Source organism: Prunus avium, chromosome 2, assembly GCF_965620075.1.
Source record: "Prunus avium chromosome 2, drPruAviu1.hap1.1, whole genome shotgun sequence".
NCBI lineage: Eukaryota > Viridiplantae > Streptophyta > Magnoliopsida > Rosales > Rosaceae > Prunus > Prunus avium.
Genome location: NC_142285.1, coordinates 41,273,451 through 41,289,211, shown reverse-complemented (window position 1 = coordinate 41,289,211; position 15,761 = coordinate 41,273,451). Strand labels below are relative to the sequence as shown.

General features: G+C 37.4%; 4 protein-coding genes across 7 annotated transcripts; 1 reads left to right on the top strand and 3 right to left on the bottom strand.

The window, feature by feature from the left end:
* Positions 1-634: 634 nt before the first annotated feature.
* Positions 635-3,449, bottom strand: MED31 (SOH1 family protein). 3 transcript variants are annotated; one of them, XM_021972692.2, is made up of 7 exons: positions 3,283-3,447; positions 2,964-3,061; positions 2,759-2,855; positions 2,512-2,590; positions 2,108-2,376; positions 1,925-1,986; positions 635-894 (listed from the first exon to the last, which is right to left on the bottom strand). In XM_021972692.2, exons 1-6 carry the CDS (start codon positions 3,327-3,329, stop codon positions 1,974-1,976), a joined length of 603 nt encoding a protein of 200 aa, XP_021828384.1. In that variant the 5' UTR covers positions 3,330-3,447; the 3' UTR covers positions 635-894; positions 1,925-1,973. The 3 variants fall into 3 exon arrangements, with proteins under 3 accessions (XP_021828384.1, XP_088103987.1, XP_088103986.1); XM_088247861.1 differs by having other exon boundaries at positions 1,930-1,986; XM_088247860.1 differs by lacking the exon at positions 1,925-1,986 and having other exon boundaries at positions 3,283-3,449.
* A 639-nt stretch (positions 3,450-4,088) lies between these two features.
* On the bottom strand, positions 4,089-7,728 carry PABN1 (polyadenylate-binding protein 1). The gene is made up of 6 exons (XM_021972687.2): positions 7,474-7,728; positions 7,276-7,378; positions 6,183-6,253; positions 5,283-5,474; positions 5,050-5,174; positions 4,089-4,502 (listed from the first exon to the last, which is right to left on the bottom strand). The coding sequence occupies exons 1-6, from the start codon at positions 7,594-7,596 to the stop codon at positions 4,457-4,459; spliced, it is 660 nt and encodes a 219-aa protein (XP_021828379.1). The 5' UTR covers positions 7,597-7,728; the 3' UTR covers positions 4,089-4,456.
* A 1,797-nt stretch (positions 7,729-9,525) lies between these two features.
* LOC110768862 (cell division cycle 20.3, cofactor of APC complex-like) lies at positions 9,526-13,064 on the top strand. The gene is made up of 8 exons (XM_088249365.1): positions 9,526-10,474; positions 10,622-10,720; positions 10,948-11,139; positions 11,227-11,496; positions 11,609-11,711; positions 11,806-12,122; positions 12,236-12,400; positions 12,497-13,064. Exons 1-8 carry the CDS (start codon positions 10,400-10,402, stop codon positions 12,638-12,640), a joined length of 1,365 nt encoding a protein of 454 aa, XP_088105491.1. The 5' UTR covers positions 9,526-10,399; the 3' UTR covers positions 12,641-13,064.
* Positions 12,668-15,396, bottom strand: FSD2 (Fe superoxide dismutase 2). 2 transcript variants are annotated; one of them, XM_021972727.2, is made up of 9 exons: positions 15,216-15,396; positions 15,069-15,121; positions 14,839-14,916; positions 14,224-14,412; positions 13,715-13,886; positions 13,497-13,615; positions 13,357-13,383; positions 13,214-13,237; positions 12,668-13,104 (listed from the first exon to the last, which is right to left on the bottom strand). In XM_021972727.2, the coding sequence occupies exons 1-9, from the start codon at positions 15,307-15,309 to the stop codon at positions 12,895-12,897; spliced, it is 966 nt and encodes a 321-aa protein (XP_021828419.2). In that variant the 5' UTR covers positions 15,310-15,396; the 3' UTR covers positions 12,668-12,894. The 2 variants fall into 2 exon arrangements, with proteins under 2 accessions (XP_021828419.2, XP_021828420.2); XM_021972728.2 differs by having other exon boundaries at positions 14,839-14,913.
* Positions 15,397-15,761: the final 365 nt, after the last annotated feature.

Here is a 15,761-nt window from a genome sequence, read left to right as displayed (position 1 = left end):
TATCCGAACAGGTCTCAACTGAAAAAGGGACCAATTGGCAAATTTCCAATAAGACAGACAACAGACCTCGGTCGGGGTCAAATCGTGAATAAGGCTAAATAGACAATGTCGTTTTTACCCTACTAGATTATACAAACAACGCTTCCATTTGTGTTGTGCTATCAAAACTCAATTTCGCTTTGGTTGTTCTGCAAGTAAGCAATGCCAAGAACAAACACACCATCTTTTTAACGTTTTCATTACGTGTCCTATCAGCCAGCGTCTCGAGAAACAATTCATGTTCTGCACAAATCCATCGATAACCTGGTTTTCAGCAAATTAATGTTGTATCTTAGAATTCAATAGAGAATGTTGCTGGGATTTGGTACATCAGCTTGGAGGAGACATTGAAAGAAACACAATTTAACAAATCAAACCATTAATTCGCAATATGATCTGATCAGTTCCGTCTGCAATTTTGCCCTGACTAAGATGAAAACAGTTTTTCTTGTAAGCCAACCACTTTCTTAGACCATGGAGGAGTTCTCATTGGGAGAAAAACAAAAGGCAAACCAAAATCATTCGACTCAGACCAACAACAAGCAAATTGATTGACAACACAATCAAAGGACATTTTTGAGTTAGGCACCTCAACTAAATCGAAACTATTCAAGGAAATAAATTATCCTCCAAGCAATCTATTCCAACCATAAGTAGGCAATCTTACAACTTACTAGGCATACAATTCAGTACAAAGATAACTACCAGATGATCTTATAAAAGTTTTGTGCTATGGTCACAGTCTCACTCAACTCCCACGTGTGCTCATAAAGTGTCTCAAAGGAACTAACATTATAATGTCAAAATCTCTCTGAAAGATGGAAAGTCCTGCACCTTCAGTTCTTGACCATTCTCCTACAATCAGTGACAAAACTTTCAAAATGAATAGATAAAAGCATGAAATATGGTTTACACATATAAAATGTTATAGAAATACTTATACATCCCAGCTAAAGGCTATTTCTTCAGAAGATTTCACAATGTTGTGAATTTTAAACGTGCCAAGATTCTGTCATAAACCCAAATGGTCAACAAAAACGGTAAGAATGCAATTGCATTTAGAATACTTGTGCACATACTTTAATTTGAATGAACATTGTGCAAGACACTTGATACAAAGGACCCCATTACCACAACGCATTTTCCTCATGTGTAGACCAAACAAAAATTAAAGTCCCCACCCCTACCCCCAACCAAAACATCAAAGATTTAAAATAAATAAATAAATAAAACCCAGCCCCTTCCATACAATAAGCCTGGCAGGATGTGAAGCTGAAATAAGCATCTTATAATTCACTCCCGCCAAATGGCTCAGATGTTTTACTAGATCTGCTCAAAGAACAACTACAGAGTAGCTGTTCTCATCCTGAGAGGTGTAGTTTAATAAGAGCACATCATCATCGCCATATAAAAGGTGGGGAGGAGAAAGAAAAAAAACTGTAACATGATGAACACTTAGGAGTGGCATGACATGTTCACAAAGACCTGGCACAGCTGCCCAGTTTGCACCAAAGAAGAAAATGGGAATCAGCCATGGAACGAAAAAGAAAACTTCTTTGGTTCTTTATTTTTTCCCCTGGCATTGAAAAATACATAATTGATCTGATGGAACATGCGGAATCAGATATACAAGTTGCTGAAGACTACTTCTAACCAAGAATTTCATAGAGCATAAAGATGTCATGAATTCGCCAATCACTATCAAAGAAGCAAAAGAAAAATGCAGAAAGGGTGGATATTAGACATTTATCATAATGCTATACAATTATCTACCATATTTGAAAAACTTGGACCTTATCATATGAGCTTGATCATTGTATCATAGATTTTGAATAAGAAATAATGCTAATCTCATAAGCCTGAAGATCAAGAAATTAAAACTTACCTCACCTGATATATTTTCCATTGCTGTTATTATGTATGATATTGTCAAGTTAACCTTCTTTCCTATAGTAATAACCACATGCATAAATCAGGACACTGATCTAGTATGGTTTTTTGGTTAAAAATTGCAGAAAACTTGTGCTTCCACAATGACGAAAAAAATAAAATAAAAGAATCAACATACTTCCTCTTTCTTCGATCAACCCCACTATTCCTTGCTTCGTTTTTTGCAAGAGCAGACCCCGGGGGGACAGCATACTGCATAGGAGAAGGGGCTGGAGCATTTGCTGTCACCGAAACAGTTGTAGCTGGCACAGGAGGCACAGGTTGCTGAGGTGGAGCAGGAGTAGGAGGTGCAGCAACAGGTTCAGGAAGGGGTCTCGGTAATATATGTTTCAAACGGTTGTTCCTATAGTTCTTCCAGAAGTAGAATTGCTGCCTATGTGCCAATTCCTAAAAGTTACAAGAACCAGATGAATTTACTGCTAACTCCAATATATAGCTCCAAACACTTTAAATTTTACGGGAGAAAAACATAATTCCAGAAGTGACTCAAAAGGGAACAACATAGAAGCATCAGAAATTGACCTTGTTGGCAGGATGGGCCATTGCGTTGCGAAAGTTGGCATTTTGAAGTTGCTCAAGAAAAAATAGGCAATGAGGATACCTAAATAGTTACAGGAAATTATATCAAGGGTGGAAAGAAAAAAAAAACCCTTATAAAAGAACGTTAGACCAGTCAATGAACTCAAAATGACCACAAAGTTTTTTTTTTTTTTTTTTTTTAAGACAAAAATGACCACAAAGTTATTATAAGACATGGGTTTTCACTCACATTATAAATTTCGTATACTCAGGACGCTGCCAATATTGAAGATATTTCAAGTACCCAATGAAAGCCTCATCTTCAAAATAACGATTTTGAGCCAAATCTGTAGCAAATAGACAAAGAATAAGGTACTTTTATAACAATGCTGCATGTCCATGAAGATAGAGTAAATGCAAAAAGAAAGAAAAATAGCGAAGTGAAAGGTGAGTACAGTGAATGTAGGTGGGATTTGCAAGACATTGGACGAATTCCAATTCAAGCAAGAAGCGTTGACGGCCGTCATCTGGGTCCTTGTATATGGTATTTGTCCTGCAATTACCAGTAGAAATCAATCAAATTGAACAAGTTCTTTCTCTGTTCCAATCAAATGGGTAAAACGTTTGAGAAATTAATTAAGATAAAATGAACTCCCACAAACCCCAGGAAAGTTTAGGATATCGACAAAAAATCATATAAATCAGAAGAAAAATAAAAAGTAAAAACAATTATATATATTTGAAAGCCAAGAGGAAGAAGGTGGGTTTGCTTACAAGGGTGGAGTATCGGCTGTTTCGTCACTCTCTGTGCCAGACGCCATTCAATTTCAAGCCTCCCACGCACTCAGATATCAGATTTTGCGAGCGATTTTCTGGTATTCTCCCTCCCTTCTACTTTAACTTGATTCTTTATTTAACGACTGAAGAAGACGCGCCCCCTTTCTAGTAGTAGTAGCATCCGTAACAGTCATAACAACTAAAGCAGCGGAGATGGGCCAAGCCGGCGTTGCCTTGGTCTGAGCCCAATCTCAAAATTGCTACTTGATTAATTTTTAGCCAACAAAATAATAAATATTTTTTTAAGGCGATGCGCTCATGGTATATTGATATTCAGTAGAAATTCAGTGTCATTAAAACAATTTCTCGAGTTTGAGATCCCAGCTGATAGGATGGGATAGTGTTTTTGTTTGCTTGCATCAAAATTGATTTTGAAACAAGAAGATATTGCGATGTAACAACCAACGTTACTTGTCTAGTTTGTTCAGACCTAAACTCATTTTGAGAAGATATCCTGGGATGAGGATGCCTAAGAAAGTGATTTAATCTGTTGGAATTCACATCAAGGGCTATAAACAGATCCCATTCATAAGCAATCGACACACAATAGACTCGGTCCAATTTCACAAGCTTCATTCAAGAACGGAGGCTAGAATCAATTTGAAACACTTCCTGTTCTGCACAAATCCTCCACCTGCGTATATTTTATTGGAAAATATATGCCCACATCATGTCATTTGGACAAACAAACTTTTGTCTTGACCAAAAAAAGACAACTTTATATTGATAATTCACTACTCGAATTCATAAAATTGAATGCATAAACACTTCCTTCAATGTTGAAAAAAAACATCCACACTGATCTTAAAACTACAAATCTAGCACAGAATTCTGTAAAAAGGACTCATCTCTAATACAGCATTTGCATATCTGCCTTCTTTCATCCCCTCCACACATGAACTAAACCATTTGTGCGCTACAAATTTGAGAAAGAATCAAGTTGGCCTCTGCCATGCGAATGATGGTTCAACTTCTTTTCTCCAGTTCCCAAAACTATAGATACTACCATAATGAAACATAAATGGCTCTTGCACAATTAGAATGGTATATGACCATAATAAAACATACATGGCCTTCACATAACGTGGCCACCTGGTGATGTTATTCATCATTAGTATGGTCTATATCGCATGGGCCGCCTGAACCTTGGAACCCTCCTGCATACAAGAAAAAACAAATGAATGCATAAGTATAGAAACAATCTTATTTGTATCTCAGAGTGAGCAAGACAAACAAAAACCTACAGTTTCCAGCAGTGCAGGTAAGGAAATAACACAAACAAGCTGCCAATATTGCAGCCTGGTCAATTTGTCAAAGGACCTGCCGCACAGCCTAGGAGAAATTGACTAGGTGCTTAAGATTGTCATAGTTTCTAGTTTTGGCAGTTTCAGCTTATTCATTTTTTTCTCCTTTTTATTATTTTTTTCGGAAGTGTGTGAGGCATGCAAAGTACAATATTACCTTTAGTTCAAATAATACCACTAAAGTCTATATACTCTCAGCAGCGCATGTTGTGTGGCCTTATATCATTTCACATATATTGTGTGTCTTATACGAATCTAAAATCTACACTCAAGCAGACTAAATGGTCATAAGGCAAGTAAAGGATGAATTTGATGGAGAGAAATAGTAATTTCCAAATTCGCATGCCTCTTTGACTTCCTTAAAGGCAACCAAGTAGAACAAAGAGATCCTAGGGCTTACCCATAACCATACGCAGGAAAGAAAGGTGCAGCAGGTATGAAGGGCCTCCGAGATCGAAAAAATGGGTTAGGACGCCTTCCCCGATACTGTTTCATTCCAGGAACATTTGTCCGCTTAGCAGAGACCTGTGAATATACCAAAACCAATCACTATAGCTCAAATGATTGACCAAAAAATTATTACTCTAATTCGAATGAGTATAGAGAACTATCTATATAAAATAAATCAAGTACCTTCAATTGACGGCCATGCAATTCTGATTCATTTAACAGGAGAGCATTCTGAACAGCATCAACTTCAACAAACTCAACGTAAGCAAATCCTTTTGGTTGACCAAACTTGTCGGTCAAAATTGTAACTCTGTTCACAGTTCCACAAGACTGAAAATGCTGCTGGACTTCCTCAGGAGTACATGCATAGTCGACCTGAAGTTAAAATCAAACGAAGTTCTCACTCTTGGTCTTGAGGCTTCCAGAGACGATATAAAACATCACATATGGTTACAATTTAGAAAGAACGTTCGACCTATTGCAGTTGGACTTAATCAAAACACAAAGGAAATCAAACTAATTTGAGACTGCATCTCAAAAACTACATAGAGCTAACTTAAAGATGCTGGGCTAAATTGTTTAAAATTGTTTTGAATTATACATTAATGAATACCAAATATCATTAAACTTTTTAAGTTTATCAACCCAACTCTATCTGCACCAGAAATTATCTAAACTAGTTCTTTCAAGATAGCATGGCTATGGAAGATAGATGGCTACATGAAATTCAAATCTCAAACTACAACTTAATCAGGCTAAGAAACCTTCAATAATTTGCAGCCCACAGGAAAAAAAATCTAAAGAAACATAACAATCACAGAGTAAATGCAAAAAAGGGCAACAAACAAACTCTATGGATGCCACTCAGTCCTAGGGAACTCCAAAAGCAACAAATAAAATGTCTGCTAGGAAACTGAGTGATATCCTAAACTATGATATCTTCTAATTCTAAAAGATTGATCCCTCCAAGAACTAATTTTCATAAGGAAAATGATAAAGACGTAGAGCAGAGCATGCCACACTAAATATAGTATAATGAATTCCAAATTAAAATGAAACAAAGATAGGATTGTTGGGCCTCACATTACCAACATAGATGGATCGAGAATCCACCTCCTCCTTCTCAGCTTGAGTTGCAGAACCACTAGAGGAATCTTCATTCACAATCAAAACACATAAAAACAAAAACTATTAGCTAATATTGATAGATATCATTACTTGAAACAATAAACCTTGAAGTAAAACTTAAAATCTAGCACCATCAAACCATGGAAATCATGTTTTATCACATTTAAAGCATGAACAGTTCAAAACTACTGCTGATACACATTATAAAAGCCTATTGTATGACAGAAAGATTCTACAAGAACCGTTGTATGTATAATTCAACGGTGCCCTCGATGGGCTGACCAACAAAGAAAATACAAATGACGCACAATTAGACAACAATGGCAGAGGGTGGAGATGCAACTAAGAGAATCCGGTTAGTTATCATATTAGAGACACAATGTTATGCACTAGAACCAATCGGGTTTATATAAAAGGACAGTAACTCCTCGTAAAAAAATTCAAGACGATAAGCGTACACGTATGCAGAACAAAATCTACAAAATCCCAATTATACAATATGAGAAACCTTGGAACTTGGGCAATCGATCCATTTAATCAGCGACAAACAACTAACAACCAGGGTCGGCGCATCAAGACTCGAAATAATTAAAAATTTCCTGTCTTTACAGTATCTTATATAAGAGAACAATAACTCTAGTATAACCATTCGAGACGGTACACGTGCTCGTGCACATACACACATCAAACCTACCAAACTCCAATTGTGCAAAATAATTAACCTTCCAATTCGGGTTATTCACCCAATTAATCAGTGCCAAGTGACAACGTGGTCAGTTCAACGCATCAATATTCAAAAGAATCAAATTTCCATGTTCTTTTAAGCTTTTATGTAAGAATTCACCAATCATACAGCACAAAAGGACTACAAAGTGGATTCTGACCTAGCATTAGCTAAACAGTTATCACTGAGCTCAAACCCACAAAAGAATCAAATGCAGCCTAACCCTAGCTCAACAAATCACGCCCACAATACCTAAAGAAAGCAAGAAAAAAAAAGAACACTAAAACTTGGGTTTCTTGTGGATGAATGGGAGGGGATTGATACCTTGAACAGCGCCCATCTCCTTTTCGACCTTGGCCTGCATGTCGCGGAGAGCGCCGGCCTCTTCTTCTATCTCCTTGAGCCGCTTCTTCATGTCCTCCAGCTCCTATATCACAACGAAAAACCGAACCTAAATCAACCCAACCGGTCCAAACAAACAAGAAGCTACCAATCGAGATTTACGAGACTAAATTGCAGTACCTTGGAGTTAGGGTCGTCGTTGTAGTCTTGGTCGTCGTCGGCCCTGGACGACATGTCGACGTCTTCGCCGTCGTCGGCTGGGATCTCGCCGCCGTAAACCTCGTGCTCTTGTTGCTCCTCCATATCTCTCTCTCTATTGTCTGCGTGAGTGTGATTCGGAGAGGTGTGTCTGGTTTTGTGAGGTTTTTGGTTTGGGGATTATATATTTGGGATCGGGCGGTCGATGTGTATGGGGTTGGGGTTGGGGTTGAGGAGAAACGTGGCTCAAATTTGAAATTTTGAGAACCCGTGGGGGCACTTTGGGATTTTGCCTTTTTTATCCGTTTGTATTTGATTACCTCATTGGATTCGGAAACTCTACTTGATGATTGCATTATTGCTTGCGTCGGGCTGATGATGAACGTACGAGATTGTACCACGTCGTAGAAAAAAAAAATCTTTCGGTTGCGTTTCGTTTCTTCTCTTCTAGTTCATTTTGCTTTAGTTAGCTGCCCTTAAACGACGTCGTTGGCTTTTATTATTCTAAGCTCTCAGAGTAAGAACTAAAATTAAATATTAAATTATTACTAAAAGTGTCACACAAAATGTGATGCATGTGCGATATTATAGAACCAAAGGTAGTGAGAGAGATGCGATTCATAAAATTTGGTTTGCCCTATTTATAACCTTTCATGTAAACATGAGAAAGTTTTTGTCTTTAATTTGAGGACAGAAAAAATTCAAACTTTGAATATTATCCAACGAAGTATAGAGAAATATCATTTTATTCATAAATAGTAGATGGTTAATTAAGATGGACGAAATACTATACGCTAAAAACGTGTTTTATGTTATGATGACGAAGTTAAGGAATCGAAAAATAGATATAGGTTATTTTTATCTTGTATAATAGGAATTGAGATTTTCTATTTAAACCCCACACTTCTCTTAGTTCACCCCATTTTTTAATTTAAATTTTCACAATTTCTAAGAAAACCCCGCTATCTTCCCAAACTACCCTTAAATACACCCCAAACTAAAAAAAATAAGAAATAAAAGAGATTTTCTATTTAAACCCCACAATTTTCTTTGTTTCCAACAAAAAAAACCACAAACAAATAGAACCCTAAACCCGAAAGTTAATACTTTCTAGAGAAAGAGAACAACTTTACCTCTCTTCAAGAACTGTAACTGGAATTCCAACACTTGGGTATTGTTGAGTTGATAATCAACAAGTCTTTCCATCAACTCCCTCGCATATTTAAAGAGGTAGGCTTGTTAATTTTCTATGTCTTTAAAAGAGAAGAGTAATTTGGCAATATGATGTAGATGAGTTTGTATTTTTCTAAAACTTGATATGAAGAGTGGGGGTGTGTGTATAGATGTACTAGGGTTAATTATTAAGTTGGATGACCTTTTTTGTCTTTTTACACAATAATAAAACTTACAGCTTAATGATTTAAGTATTGGGGTGAATAAAGAGAAGTGCAGGGTTTGAATAGAAAATCTCTAGGAATTTCGGTAATTCAGTGTTTATATGATTATTTTGTGTCCATGCCTATAGATGAATTTTGCCAAATCACGTTGAACTTCAAAACTTTCAGTTTCTTGCATTCTGATAGATAGATATATGTAATGAATGTGCCCTTCTTTTCCTTTGTATGCTAACTGTAATGAATGTGTTTCTGCATAAACCTGAAAAGGTAACTATCTATAAATCAAAGCAAAGACCTTTAACCAAATGGATCAAGTGATGAGCCCCAAAATCTTTGTTAGTGGCCAAGGCATTGACTTTAATTTTCAAGGTGGGGCATTTCAATTTGGTTGATGTTGGTGTTGCCCCACAAGAATCACTGTTAGCATAAAGTGAAGGACTCTGGTTGGGGCATGAGCAGTTAAAAGATGCTTTGAAGTTTGATTTGCATTTTAAAACCCAAAAGGCCAAAACCCATCACTCCTTTTTGGCCAGAAATGGCAACTGGCTGTTTGAGGCAAGAAACCAATTCATTATTATATACATATACCATTTCGACTTAAAAGCATTAATTTGCACGCCCATGACCAAAACTCAGCTGTGAAAGCATTTGTTTTTTCATAGAAGAGTCAAGAGACACATTTGATCAATTTGGCTGATCAGTGTGGCAGATTGACCTCCATGGGTTTTCCTTTTCCCCCAAAGAATATATTCCATCATGTCAGCCAAATGGTGCAAACACACAGATGAAATAATAAAAAAGATTTGGTCTGCAATATTTCTTTGTCTTTTACAGGCTATAAAGAGAGAGCTCAAAATGCAATATTTTTCATCCCATTGCAGCCTTGCAGGAGGAGTGGAGGGAGAGAGAGGAAGGGAGGCCTAACATGAGAGCAAGAGCCTAGTTTGGTAGCCAAGGATGACTTGCCTGCTCTACCAGAGAGACCAATTCTCCATTGGTGTAACTTCGTTGGATTGGAAGCTTCTGTTTGGCCAGGCAGTCATCCAGGCTAAACTGACAGGCTCTTCTTCCTCATGCCAGGCCTTCTCTTCTTCCATGATCAGAACTGGAGAAATGAGGGTTCTTTGTTGAAGAAAAGGTGTGACCTTTTTCATTTTCATTGCATTATTGCATTATTAGCTATAAGGGTTCTTCACTTCTTGCAATTGCATTGCATAATTGCATTATTAGCAATAAGGTATTGGGCCTGCTGGGCCTCGGCCTGAGCTTTTAAAGCCCAAGTAAACCCTTTGTCTTTTTAGTCAAAACCCAAGTTCTTGCTCATTATTGTCTCAACAGAAACAACGGTTGGATTTCCACCATACATAAATCTATTTGGCGGGAGATGCCACTGTTTTAGTTAAAGATTTCTTCTTTCTTCTCTCTTCTTCTTCTTCTTCTTTATTGCCTGGTGAAGAAGGAGTTTGTTTATTCTCTGCATTAGCAATTAGAGAGAAACCAGTTTATCAAGAATGTGGGAACTTCAATCGGATTGGTACTCCCCTACTCGCCTGAACAGCAACCCCATTACCCAATACGACTTTCCGGTACAAATTACTCTATACATTTCCCTTTATCTTCAGCAAGATTTCACTTTTCTTTATGTCATTCCCTTATGCCTTACTGTTGCTTTGACGTTTGGTTGCTGATTTGTTCTTCTTTGAATTTTGGGTTTTGTGCATCTGCAAATTCAGGGAGATCGGTTTATACCCAATAGGAGTTTGATGGATCTTGATCAAGCCCGCAGTTTACTGTCAAACAGGACAACACCAAACCGGAACTCCAATTTCAATGTAAAAATTAATTGCTTTTTTAGTCTTTTCTGATAAATTGTTAATTGGGTTTTAGTTTTTACTTCTATTTGGAAAAAAAAAAAAGGACTTTGTTTTGGGATCTTGATGTTTTTTGAATGTTGCATGTTATCTTCTGCTGAATTTCAAGAATTGGGTATGTCGTAGTTGCATTTTAGTTTCTTGTAAACAATTCTTGAACTGATATCCTTAGTTCTTGGGTCTTCCAGGAGGTGTACAGGAAGAGCATAGAGGACAAACTGACTTTGGATTCAGAAGGGAACCCATTTAGGATGTTGGTTTTTAGGGGAAGTCCAAAATCAAACAGAAAGTCCATTCGTTGTGTTGATCTGATGCGACAGGATGAGGCAAAGGAATTGGATGGTAATGGTAAACACCATCAGCCTCGAAGATTGCCTAAGGTACTATAAACATATCACTTTTTCCTTCCCATTTCCTTCTTGTTTTGCTCTCTGTGATTACTTTGTTCTAAGTGTGGAATGCTGCAGGGGGAAGCTAGAATTCTGGATGCACCAAACATAAGAAATGACTTTTACATGAGCACCATGGATTGGGGGAAGAACAATGTAATTGCAATTGCTTTAGGCAAAGATTTATTCCTCTGGAACGCAGAGAACCGAGAGGTTCATAAGCTGTTGCAAGTTGATGATCTGAACGATTTTCCATCAAGTGTAGCCTGGTCTCAAGATGCCAAAACTGTAGCAGTTGGATTTAGGCGTTCAAAACTCCAACTGTGGGATGCTGAGACTTCTAAGCTTGTAAAGCTCTCTCAAACACCTCCTCATGCTTGTTAAATTTATCCATTGTTTTGAAACATTTAGTTGATGATGCAATTCAAACCATTTTCTGGTTCATCTTTTTTACACAAAGGTTAGAAGCCTAGAAAGCCACAAGGACAGGATAGCAAGCATTACCTGGAATGGCCACACATTAACATCCGGCAGCCGCGACAAGTCCATCATCAACCATGATGGTAGTGACAAACACCCTTTCACCTTTAGCAATTCTATTCTGATTCTAAATCATTGATTTAATGGAACAATTCACTGAAGAAGTCTCTTTGACAGTCAGAGCAGGAAGCAATGTGACTTGCCGTTTACGGACACACACTGAAGAAGTCTGTGGTTTGAAATGGTCAGGAGAAGGCAATGTATTGGCAAGCGGCGGCAATGAAAATCTTCTGTACATATGGGACTCTTCCAAAATGAACTCACAGAGATTCTTGTTTCGTCTTAAAGACCATCGTGCTGCAGTCAAGGCCCTTGCATGGTGTCCTTATCAGTCTGAAGTGCTAGCCTCTGGGGGAGGCACGAAAGATGGGTGTATTAAGATATGGAACACGAAAAAGGGAACCTGCATCAAAAGCATTGCTACCGAATCTCAGGCAAGTTATAGGATTTGATCTCCATTTTACAAGATTTCCCTGGTTTTCATGTTTTTATTTTTATGATATTCTACTCAATTAACAAAAAGTATAACTTTGTGCTATATTTCTAGGTTTGTGGACTGGAGTGGAACAGGCATCACAAGGAGATAATGAGTGGCCATGGCTATAGTGCAAGCGAGCTCATCAAGAATCAGCTATGCCTTTGGAGGTATCCCTCCATGGATAAAGTCGGAAGCTTGAATCGCTACACATCCAGAGTCCTTCATCTTTCTCAGGTTTGAAAACCCAAAATTTCATTTTTCAACTCTTTTGGGTCCTTTTGACTGTCCGATGCCTTTGACATGGTTTCTTTTTATTGATTTTTGTTGCAGAGCCCTGATGGGTTAACTGTGGTATCAGCTGTGGCAGATGGCTCTCTTCGATTTTTGGAGGTCTTTGGACCACCAAGCATTGACAAATCAAGGATCTCCCCTCTGGATGGTCTATTGTCTCTTAAGATTTCTCCCATAAGATGATATGAATACAAGATGTAGTTTAGGGTATAGAGAAAACCAAATGTAGATGATCAACTTTATATTTTGTAGAAAACCACAGAGATATACATGCTCCCCTAAGATCCTAAATTCTATCTACTCGGGTGCAATACAATTTAGTACATGCTGCCTAAACTCGAATGACCTCTGTATGTATCACATTTACTGCAAACCAGAAGGCAACCAACCCAAAATTGTTTCCAGTTTATCTTCACTGCAAGCAAAATAAACTGAATTCATTCAGTCTCTGAGTCATCACTCTTGTTGTCCACATAAATCTCTTCAACTTCGCCATCTGATGTTTTCTCCTCTTCCTCTCTTTTCTTCCTTTCTTCTTCTTCCTCTCTTTCAGCAGCTCGAGCCTTTGCAATTTCAAGCCTAGAACTGACTGCTTCCCATGATACAAGTTTCTCCAAAAAGATTGATATGTAATCAGCCCGCCGGTTCTGGAGGAAGAACCAGAGATTCAGTTGTTAGATGTACTTGTATTGGACAGAATGCATAGATCCCTTCTCATAAGAAGGAAATTCATATGTTCAATAAAAGGAGGCTTACCTGAAAATCAAGGTAGTAAGCATGCTGTTGAAACAAAAACAAATTTCCAGTGATTTAACAATCAGTCAGTAATGGTTTTTAACAAAATCACTATAAAATATAACCATTTTGAAATAGGAAGAAACATGGTAAATGTCAAATACCTCCCAAACATCAATAGTAAGGAGCGGCTGCATGAAATGAATAAGAAAAGTCATTATACATATTTTCCTATAGAGTACTATATTAATTATCTTGACATGAAAAATGAGTTAGGAAGAATTGAACAAGTCATAATACTCACAGAAAAATCCCAAATAAGGGGGTTTACGGCATTAGGACCCTTCACAACTACAAGTCTCTTGTCTTCATCTGATGGTTTAGGATTTACTGCATTTCCAACATCAAGTCTATTCGCTTTATCTGGAAAATGAAAACACAAGGATATATTAGCATACGCCAAATTCAATGTGACAGCAGAATTCAATCTTAAAGATGTCAAATGGGACGGCAACCACTCACATGCAAGCCATGCCCAACCAGAACCAAACTGTGTAGCTGCAGCTGACCTTAAGTCTTCAATGAATCTCTCAAAAGAACCAAAATCTCTATTAATTAATTCTAGAAGTTCACCTGATGGCTTTCCCCCACCATCTGGTTTCATTGATTCCCAGAAGAAGTCATGGTTCCAGATCTGCAAACAGGTGAAAAAGCAATAGGTAGTTAACTTCAGGAATCACTCATAAAAAAGACTGCTTCTGTGTGCAGTATATGTATGAGTCATATACTGATATAGTCAATCTAATACATGCTTGAAGTTTAAATAAATTGTCACAGACGCATCAGGTGGATTTCATCAGTATCTACCTTAACATTAAGTAGTTATAACTTCACCAATATTGAATTTAACATTAATTTTCGACGCAAATGTACAATTTCAAATTGCGATGCATTTCCCCAAGCACCTCAAAACATTATCACATCAAACAATTCAAGATAATGGTAAGCATTCAATCTCCTGGATAGCATACCTGTGCTGCCTGGTTGAAAGGCGGGAGAAGATCCCCCTTGTTGTATGTAGCAAGTATGATATCTTCCAATGACAATTCATCTAGTTCAGTTCCTGCTATTAACTTGTTTAGGTTATCCACATAACCCCTATGGTGCTTCCCCCAGTGATATTCTAAGGTCTCCTTACTCATGTGCGGCTCCAGTGCATCCTGCTCAATATGAAATATCAAAGCAGTGTTATGATTTAAACAATATTGGCTCACATTGTCATCTAAAGTGAACCAGTGCCCCGAATTCTACTGCCCATTTTCAGCCAAAGTTGCTACAATGTTCAGTATATTTCTCCTAATAGATTTCCATTCAATATAGTAAATAAAAGATGAAAGATTGAAACTTGATTGAAAATTTTTATTTGTAACAAGAATTTTTACACCAAGCAGTCAAGTAAATTTGACAAACGCCAGGGCGGCTAGTAGTAATTAAACTTAACTTGAGCTCACACACTAAATTTGGAACTTGGTGCATGAAGCCTAAACCCACTGGTAAAATAGTAATTATCTACTCAAAATCAGCTTATGTCTAATAATGTATAAGAAACTTTGCAAAGAGAAACCTCATAACTTTTAGTATCTTACCAGTGGATATGGAGGAGGCTTTAGCTCAAATTGGGCAGTAACACTAGTGCCACCGGCTTTCCTTCTGCATTGTCTCTGCTTTGACAACATTAAAATTCCAAATCAAATACAACAAATTTATACATAAAACCAACTCAAAATTTTCAAACTTTTTCTCAATTTTCTCAGAAACCAAAGGAAGCCCATTTATGCAAGTGTGAAACGAAATCAAAATTTCGAAGTAGGCGAACCTGTTTCTTTGGCCATTGCAAGCTTCGAGCTGGTCCCAGACTTCCACGAAGCCCTGCAAATTTAGATTAACCATTAAAATTCAATCAAAACCCATTTGCACACAGAGGAAGAGATGGAGCGGGGAGGCCGGTAATGAGTCTAATGACCTTGCCATGATGGAACCAGTGCGCACGTTAGCGAACTAGGCGTAGCTAGCGCTGTTGTTGCCGCTGTTGCAACTGCTACTGGTGGTGCAACCATGTCCACAAAGTTGAAAACTTTGGATAAAGCTGAACGCTTTTAACAGGGGAAGGTTTTTATATTTTCGGAGGGGCTTCAATTCAAGTGTGAAAATATTAAAATATATCAACTTTGTTGGGTCTTATGTGTCGACAAATTAGGTAATGTGGCACTGTCAAAAACAAAATTAAGATATATTTCTGTTCATACATCAAGTAGTTCTTGGTTTAGTGGTATTTTATATGTAAAATTGATCGATTTTGTTGGGTCTTATATGTCAACATGATGTACCTAAATTAGGTAATGTGGCATAGACAAAAACAAAATTAAGTTATATATTTCTGTTTATACAAGCTAGAAGAAATGATTGAGCTCACAATGACCAACTAACTATTGGTCTAGTGGTATTTATCTTTCTAATGTTGAAAGAGGTATCAACATTTCGATGATTTGGCTGGTATTGTTATGATATT

Bases quoted from the DNA above. Each gene is read 5' to 3' on its own strand.
- MED31 (XM_088247860.1), bottom strand. From the start codon at position 3,329: ATGGCGTCTGGCACAGAGAGTGACGAAACAGCCGATACTCCACCCTT. The intron at 3,062-3,282 runs GTAAGCAAACCC...TGGTAATTGCAG, and splicing joins ACAGCCGATACTCCACCCTT to GACAAATACCATATACAAGG. The intron at 2,377-2,511 runs GTCAATTTCTGA...TGTAACTTTTAG, and splicing joins TGGCCCATCCTGCCAACAAG to GAATTGGCACATAGGCAGCA.
- PABN1 (XM_021972687.2), bottom strand. From the start codon at position 7,596: ATGGAGGAGCAACAAGAGCACGAGGTTTACGGCGGCGAGATCCCAGCC. The intron at 5,475-6,182 runs GTGAGGCCCAAC...TTTTAACTTCAG, and splicing joins GATCCATCTATGTTGGTAAT to GTCGACTATGCATGTACTCC. The intron at 4,503-5,049 runs GTAAGCCCTAGG...TCTTGTATGCAG, and splicing joins TTTCCTGCGTATGGTTATGG to GAGGGTTCCAAGGTTCAGGC.
- LOC110768862 (XM_088249365.1), top strand. From the start codon at position 10,400: ATGTGGGAACTTCAATCGGATTGGTACTCCCCTACTCGCCTGAACAGC. The intron at 11,140-11,226 runs GTACTATAAACA...GGAATGCTGCAG, and splicing joins AGCCTCGAAGATTGCCTAAG to GGGGAAGCTAGAATTCTGGA. The intron at 11,497-11,608 runs GTAAAGCTCTCT...TTTTACACAAAG, and splicing joins ATGCTGAGACTTCTAAGCTT to GTTAGAAGCCTAGAAAGCCA.
- FSD2 (XM_021972727.2), bottom strand. From the start codon at position 15,309: ATGGTTGCACCACCAGTAGCAGTTGCAACAGCGGCAACAACAGCGCTA. The intron at 14,413-14,838 runs GTAAGATACTAA...CATATTGAGCAG, and splicing joins AGCCTCCTCCATATCCACTG to GATGCACTGGAGCCGCACAT. The intron at 13,384-13,496 runs GTGAGTATTATG...CATTTCATGCAG, and splicing joins CCCTTATTTGGGATTTTTCT to CCGCTCCTTACTATTGATGT.